The sequence below is a fragment of the Elephantulus edwardii genome, unplaced genomic scaffold (genome assembly GCF_000299155.1).
Source record: "Elephantulus edwardii isolate Elephantulus edwardi_28Jun2011 unplaced genomic scaffold, EleEdw1.0 scaffold00034, whole genome shotgun sequence".
NCBI classification, from domain to species: Eukaryota; Metazoa; Chordata; class Mammalia; order Macroscelidea; family Macroscelididae; genus Elephantulus; species Elephantulus edwardii.
The window spans coordinates 22135382-22143696 of record NW_006399784.1 but is presented as its reverse complement, the minus strand read 5'-3'; the positions used below and the strand labels follow the sequence as shown (position 1 = coordinate 22143696).

General features: G+C 38.9%; 1 protein-coding gene across 1 annotated transcript in view; it reads right to left on the bottom strand.

Annotated features, from left to right (window-relative positions):
• The window catches only part of LRBA (LPS-responsive vesicle trafficking, beach and anchor containing), an 874405-nt gene that overhangs the window by 642196 nt on the left and 223894 nt on the right, over nucleotides 1–8315 (bottom strand). Inside the window, exon 28 of the mRNA XM_006884505.1 lies at nucleotides 6092–6251. Coding sequence (XP_006884567.1) covers nucleotides 6092–6251 — 160 coding nt within the window. The remainder of the gene's footprint in view (nucleotides 1–6091; nucleotides 6252–8315) is intronic.

Below are 8315 nucleotides of genomic sequence, written 5' to 3'. Positions count from 1 at the left end.
CCTTGTGCTTTGGCTTCTCTACACTCCAGTGCAATCTTCAGAGTTTCTTCTGACATCCATTTTGGTCTTTTCTTCCTCTTCTGTCTTTGTAATGAACGTTCGCACTCTTCTTAGATGATACCCTTGATATCCTCCCACAACTCATCTGGTCTTCACTCATTAGTGTTCAAGGCCTCAAACCTGTTCCTGAGATGATTCTGAAATTCAGGTGGGATGTAATCAAAGTCATATTTTGGCTCCTGTGGATTAAAAAACTAAACAAAACAAAAAAACCCTTCTTCAACAGGGTAAGAAGAATACCCACAGACTGGGTAAAAAAAATATTTGGCAATGATATCTGATAATGGACTTGTCTCTAACATTTATAGACTACTCCAACTCTACAACAAGAAAAAGGTAATGAGTTTATCTTGCAATATGACTTCTCAAGCCCTGATCGGATCTTGCTACACAGATGGATGGGACTATGTTAATGGAGAGTGCTGGTCTATCCACAAAGGGATTGGCCAGTCTCAACAATCTACAAGGGGACTGGCAAGTCTTGTCAGTAAGTTGAAGATATCTGGTTGCAGAGATAAAATTCACCCCCTAAAAGTTCGGCCCTTTTGATTTTCTGACTCCAGAAGGAACCAAAAACATAATTGTTTCAAGAATCTGTGCCATTATATACTGCCATATCTCTGGATATTCCAATACCGGTAGTATAACCCACATGATTTCTCCAATCCTCTTTTATTTAGCTTTAGTTTGTTCAACTGAACTTTCCAGCCACCACTGAAGTGTGAATGATATCATAAAGGTCATAAAACACCTGAATCATGAAAAATGCAGAGCTCAATGCTTGATTTTTAGAGTATTTGATATTAACAGCAATAGGTGATGAGTACCTACAACTTGATGTTTTCTTCACTTGGCTACCAGGACCCATACTCTTGGATTTTCTCCTATGACCTCGCTAGTTGCTCCTCTTTAAAGCCTGCTATTTCTTGGATTAATATGATCTACTGCTAAATTTGGGTAATCTTATCTTTAAAAGCAACATTTGCTCATTTAGTGATCTCAAGTTTTAAAATAATTATTTTTTAAAAATCTCAAAATTCAGACTTTTCTATTAAAATATCTCTGTGTACAAGCCATCATAAACATGACTAATATTTTTTACATTTTTTTGATTCTTTGTTGCACATGTTCTTCCCCTCCGCCTCTCCCTCCTCTAGCCCACCCCACAATATACTCCTTGTTCCCGATAGTTATCACACACATATACCTTTAAAAGAAAACCTTATCTTTCCCTGACAACTTGTTTCCCTTTAGTCTTCTGCACTGCTAATTATAAAAGCCTGTAGTCATTCTTTACCACATACTCTTTTTCACATAACCCACACCTAACGTTTAAAAATACTGCTATCTCCACCTTCTAAATATATCCAGAATCTGCCTGCTTCTCGCCATCTCAAAAGCTATCACTTTGGACCATTCCATTTTTACATAGATTACTACAATTTTTTGCTAACTGGCAGTAGCAGACAAGTTGCTTTCATGACTACCAAACCATGCCTCCTGGTATTCTTTTTTAGAGGAAAAGATGCTGAAACTGTATCTCACGTAATTCCTTCACCTCGACAGAAGGGGCCAGTCCTCAAAAAAAAAACCATCATGCTGAGAATGGTGGAAGTGTCGGGGGAAAAAGAAGAGACCCAACAAAGATGGACTAGCAGAGTTGCTTTAACACGTTGCCGCACACTTTTAAATGACAACTGTGCTTAGAAACACATGCTGGACGGCGATGGCCATCATTTTCAGCAACGTTTAACACTGGGCTCAATCTAATCAGAGACCGTGAAGTTGGCACAGAAGAGGGAAAAGTTAATTTCTGTTGTTCCAAGGATCTCTGAGTCTTTGTCACCAGACGGCACCTAACAACAACAACAACCTGTTACTGAACAACTCAAAATCTTTCAACCAACAGCCCATGGGAACAGTTGCATTATTCCAGTCTGAATCCAAATTTCAGAAGGTCTGGCAGCTTTTTAACTCTTGACATCCAAAAGATGCTCTTTAATAAAATCTACTTACATTGCAGGGCAGAATATATGGAGATAAAAACTACATAAAGGATGAGAGGTTCACAGTTTACTGAAAACAAAAAAATCCAACTGAGATAAAATGTCAACTAACTCCCTATATATGTCTATTCCAAAAGAACCATTTCAGGCAGTTTGCCCAGCTACTGACTCCCAGTGGAGGTAAAAATTATGTCAAAAAAGAAGGCATTTCAAATTTCTAAATAAGAAAACTGCAGTTCCTTGCACATTTCATTGTACTACTTTGTCTTCCCTCGCTGCCCTCTACAATCTTCTGTTCAACTCCTTAAATATCTTGATTCTTTCCCTTTGCTTTGGCTTCTTATCACTTCACTGCAATATTTAGAGTCTCTTCTGACATCCATTTTGGTCTTTTCTTCCTCCTCTGTCTTTGTAATGACCTTTTGCACTCTTCCTGGATGATATTCTTGACATCCTCCCACAGATCACCCGGTACTCGCTCATTAATATCCAAGGCCTCAAACCTGTTCCCGAGGTGATTTTGAAATTCAGGTGAGATAGACTCAAGGTCAAATTTTGGTTACTGTGGCCTTGATTTCATTTTCCTCAGCGTGAGCTTGAACTTGCATATGAGTAGTTGATAGTCTGCTCAACAATCAGCACCTGGCCTAAAGTATGAGAATGAAATGTGCAAGGGGCTAGAGTCAGAAAATCAAAAGGACTGAACTCTGCATTTCTTAAGCTCAAGGAACTGAAGAACAAATTCAAACCTTGAGTTGCAATGTTTTAAGGACACATTGGGCAGAATATTAAATGATCCAGGGAGCATTAAAAGAAGATGGAAAGAGTATACTGAGTCATTGTACCATAAGAAATTGGTGGACACAGAAGAAATTCATGAAACAATGTATGAGCAAGAGCCTGTGGTGATGAAGGAGGAAGTTCAAATGCTCTGAAAGAATTGGCAAAAATCAAGGTCCCATGAATTGATGGCATACCATTTGACATGTTTCAATAAACAGACACTGTACTGAATATGCTCACCAAGCTGTGCCATGAAATCCGGAGGATAACCACCTGGCCTACTGACTAGAAGTGATCTTTGTTCCCATTCAAAAGAAAGATGATCCAACAGAGTCTAGAAGTTATTGAACAGTATCACTGGTATCTCATGCAAGTAAGATTATGCTAAAGGTTATCGAAAAACGACTGAAATAGCACATCAATAGAGAACTGTCTGATGTGCGTGCTGAATTTAGAAGAGGCCATAGCACTAGGGATATTATAGCTAATGTCAGATGGATATTGGCTGAGAGCAGAGAGTACCAGAGGAATGTCAATCTGTTACATTGACTATGCAAAGGCATTTGACTGTGCGGATCACAACAAACTGTGGCTGACTCAGAAGAACGGGAATCCCAGAATATTTGATCGTGATAATTCAAAACTTATACTTGGACAAGGAGGAAGTCAAGAACAGAGCAAAGAAACACTGCATGGTTGAAAATTGGGATGGGTGGGCATAAAGGATGTGTCCTTTCTCCATATCTTTTTAATCTATATGCAGAACAGATTATCTGGGAGGCTGGGCTCTATGAGGAGAAGTATGGCATCAGGACTGGAGATAGACTCATCAACAATCTGCATTATGCAGATAACACAACCCTGCTTGCTGAAAATTAGGAGGACCTGAAGTGCTTGCTGCAGAGGGTCAAGGACTGCAGCTTTCATTATGGATTGAAGCTCAACATCAAGAAAACAAAGATTCTCACCACTGGGCCGATTGGCAGCATTATGAAGGATGATGAATAGGTTGAGATTGTTAAAAGCTTCAGTTTGCTTGGCTCAACACTCTTGGTACCAGCAGCTAGGAAATTAAAAGACGAATTGCACTGGGAAAGTCAACTGTCAGAGACAGAGTAAGGTGTGCCTGACACAGGCCATGGTCTTTGCAATTATTTGCTATGCATCAGAGAGCTGGACAAGTACTAGGGATGACAGAAGTAGAGTTGATGCCTTTGAGCTATGGTGCTTGAGAAGAATATTGGATATAGCATGGAATGTTAGGAGAACAAACAAGTTCATCCTGGCGAGGGTGAAGCCAGGCTGCTCCTTGGAGGCAAGGATTCTGAAGCTTCATCTTACATACTTTGGACATGTTGCAAGGATCAGTCCTTGGAGAGGGATGTCATGCTTGGGAGGGTGGAGGGAAAGCACAGGAAAAGACGACCCTCGAAGAGATGGATTGATTCTGTCACTGGGGTAACTAGGATAGGTGCATCGGAGACAGTAAGAGTTTGCCTGTCACTGATAGTGACCCTATGTACAACAGCCCTTAACCCTGCTCTATTCCTTGTCAATCTTATTGTCTCAAGACCCCATTAGTGTTGCTATTCTTTTTGGGTGCTGTCCAGTACAATATGACTCATAGCAGCCTATGGACTAAGATCTGAACTGCAGATCTGAATTCTCAATCCTTGAGAGTCTTTCTCTCCTTCACCATCCCTCAACCTATGCAAGCATATGTTTCTCCAATGATTAGCCTCTCCTACCTATACACTCAAGTATGAAAGACATAGCTTCACAACCACTGTCACTTAGAGCACTCTGGCTATACCTTCTCCAGTATCTGTTTGTTCTTTTGACAGTCCATGGAATATTCAGTACTCTTCCCGACTCTTCTCTTGGATTCCCATAAGCCTCAAAATTAGTCATAACTTGTTATAATCCACACAGTCAAATGCCATTACATAGTCAATAAAGCACAAATAAGACATTCTCCCTTTTTTTTTCTTTTAGTAGCAACACACTGCTCAATTGGTATTTAAGTAAAAGTGGGCTGTGACTGAAAATGGTGTCCACCCCAAGACAAACAGACATTCTTCTGGTATTCTTCACTTTCAACCAGGATCCATCTGACGTCAGTAAAGACACCCAAGTCCCACAACCTCTTCTAAATCCAGCTTGAACTTTGAGAGTTCTCTATGGACTGTGCTAGTCATTTTTGAATGATCATCAGCAGAATTTTGCTTGCATGTGATAATGACACAGTTTGATAATTACATTTCATTGGATCACCTTTCTTGGGAATGGAAACAAATATGGTTCTCTTCCATTCAGTCAGGCAGGCAGTTGTCCTCCAAATTTCCTTGCATATACTGGAGAGGGTTGTATCTGGCATTTGAAACATATCACTTTGTATCCCATCAATTCCTGAGGCCTTATTTTTTGCTAACTGTAGCCTGAACTTCTTCCTTCTTTACCACTGACTCCTAGTCATATGGTGGTTGTTGTTGCATACCATCAAATAGGAACTGACCCACACCTATCCCTCAAGCAGGTATTCAGACAGAGACTGTTAATTGCATAGGAGAAGTTTGCTCATCCTTCTGCCACAGAGCAGCTGATGGCCTAGAACCACATGTCTCTAGGATTACAGAGTAGCTTCTTACCATTAGGTGACCAGGAGCTCCCTGAAATATCTCACTGTTAGTCAATTCTTTTGGGTACAGTGATTCTGTGTATTCTCTCCATCTTCTTTTGATACTTCATGGATCATTCAAGATTTTCCCCATAATGTCTCTCATTACCCCACTTCATTTTACATATTCCTCCACCCCCAATCCCTATTAATCTTTGCTGTTTTTTTCCATATTATTGCTCCCTGTTAAGCAGTTACATATATCTTGTGACAGTTAAATTTATCTTGATCATCTTAGGAGGATCCTCCATTGACTCTGCATTATTTTGGTAATGTTCTTTGTCTACCTATTCCAGTTCTATTTTTTTCCCTCCCCCCACCCTTCAGTTACTCTCCAATTTTCACAACAACAGTCTTTTATAGTATTTCTAACATTACTTCTTAATCACAAATTTTTCTATGAGGGATTTACATAAATTCATGCTTACTCATTTATTTCAAGAGTAAAATTGAGGTTATTCTTTCATAAATAGATGTAAATTCCAGAATAAATATTTTTACTATCATATGTAGTTAATATTTTACATAAACCTTGGGTATCAGGAAATATAACATGGAAACTTACCAGGAAGTGATGTGCTGCCACTTTCATTGTCGGTTTCCTTAAATGACTGGCTCCGTCTTTCATTTTGAGGTTCCAAAATGTCTCTATACTTTGAAACCATCAGAACAGAAATAAAGTATACAACTGCCAAGGCTAAGAATTGAGCTTGTTTGCTATCCTCCTGGGGAAAAAAGTCAAAGAAATACCACTACTACATAGTATGATTCATTTTTTATACAATATTTAGATATTCAATTACTTGACTAATTATTGGCATGCCTGCTTGACACAGACCATATGAAGCCGTACTGCTAATTCAAAAGTGGCTCTTGGCTGGTGGTCTAAATCAACCAGTGATTCCACAGGAGAAAGATGGTAACCTCCTCCTATGCAACTATAGCCAATGAACATCCATTGGGAGGTCAATTCTGAATCCATCTGATTCATTAGCAGTGACTTTGCATTTATAAAAACAATATATATAATAATGCATAATAATTGTAATATTAATTTTTGCTGAAAGACAAACATTTTAAAAAACCCTCTGATATTATCAGAAACACAGTAGAATGGCAAAGGATTTCCAAAGAATATTTCAAGTTTTACAGACATCAACAAAGTATGTAAGATTAAAATACACAATGTCGTTGTTAAGTGCTATCCAGTTTTCTACAATGCACAGGGTCCTGGGAAAAACAGCTCTGAATGCTGCCCTTTTCTGTACCGTCCTCACCATCTCAGGTGTGCTTAAAGCCATTATTATCATTACTGTGTTAAACTATCTAATTGAAGTTCATCTTCCCTTCTGCTCACGTTACATCTTTTCCCAGAATGATATTCTTCCCCAAGGACTGACCTCTCCTTACAACATGCCAAAAAAGCCTTGCCTTTAAGTAGCATCTAATATGCACCATGGATAAGAGATAGTTGTTTGTTCTTTTGACAGTCCACAATCATTTATCATTTCCGACACAACAACTCAAAAGAATCAATTCTTCTGTCAGCCTTTGATTGTCCACCATTCACATACATAGCAAGTAATTGAAAAGACCATGGTTTGGCTCAGGTGCATCTTAGTCTTTAAACTAATTTCACTGTTCTTTTGTACTCTGAACCTCCCAGGCTTCACCTTAGCTGCAATTCATTTACTTAGTTATTTACCAATTACTAGTTCAGGGGAATCTGTACATCAAAATTCTTCTGACAACTTTTTGGAAAACTGTTGGTGCTGCCGTTGTTGACTGTGATTTGAGTTGAGCACAACTCAAAGCAACCGTATGAACAAAAGGCCTGAAGCCTTTCTAAAACTATCGTCGTTTCTCCAGGTTCATAGAGTTTCCAGAGGCATGTGGTTTAGGAAGTGGATGCCACTCCTGCTTCTAAACCTGCCTTAAACTGGGAGATCCACCAAACACTGTCTATCATGGGCAGCCGTTATGGTATTTACCCCCCCCAATGGCACAAAGTTCAGCTTCACAAAAACCCCAGATTACCTCAGTACAGCAAACTAACAGAAGAGTGCTGTACAACATAGAAAAATGTTCCTCCAGAATGAAGTAACACTAGTCCCTGCGGCCCAACTGACTTTTAAGTACGAGGGTGAAACCTTTCTATAGCCATCATCATTTCTCCAAGTTCATAGAGGTTCCAGAGGCATGTGGTTTAGGAAGTAGATGTCACTCCTGCTTCTAAACCAGAATCAATCAGGGAGCTCCACCGTAAGTTTACTTAATTAGTTTTTAAAGGAAAAAGTCAAATTTTACCACCACATCACAAAAACTGAAAATACCTCAATTAGTATACGTTTTGGGTAAGGGAAATAAAAAATGTTAACAGTAACAACCTGAAACTTAGAGAGTTATCTAATTTACCTCACCCTTAGCTATATGTACATGAAAAGGAAAATCTGAACTCACATTAATTCTTAGTCTCAGGGTAATATATTTATATTTTCACTAAAATCTGCTTATATAAGAAGTAAATCAAGTTTGAATGTATAATCTTTAGTTTTCAGTGTATAATTATATTTTATTAATTTTCATAAACATTTACAGAGATTTTGGGTTTCCATTCATTCATTGTTGCATTATACTCTCTACCCTCCTCCCAGTTTGTTCTTATCCAAATGCCACAGTGCTTGTCAAAGCCAGTTCTGATTAATCTTCTTTGTCAGTGTGGCCTTTGCCAATCCCTATCACTCCTCCCTGAGAGAGACTTCACCCTGAGTCATAAGGAAAAGGGGATG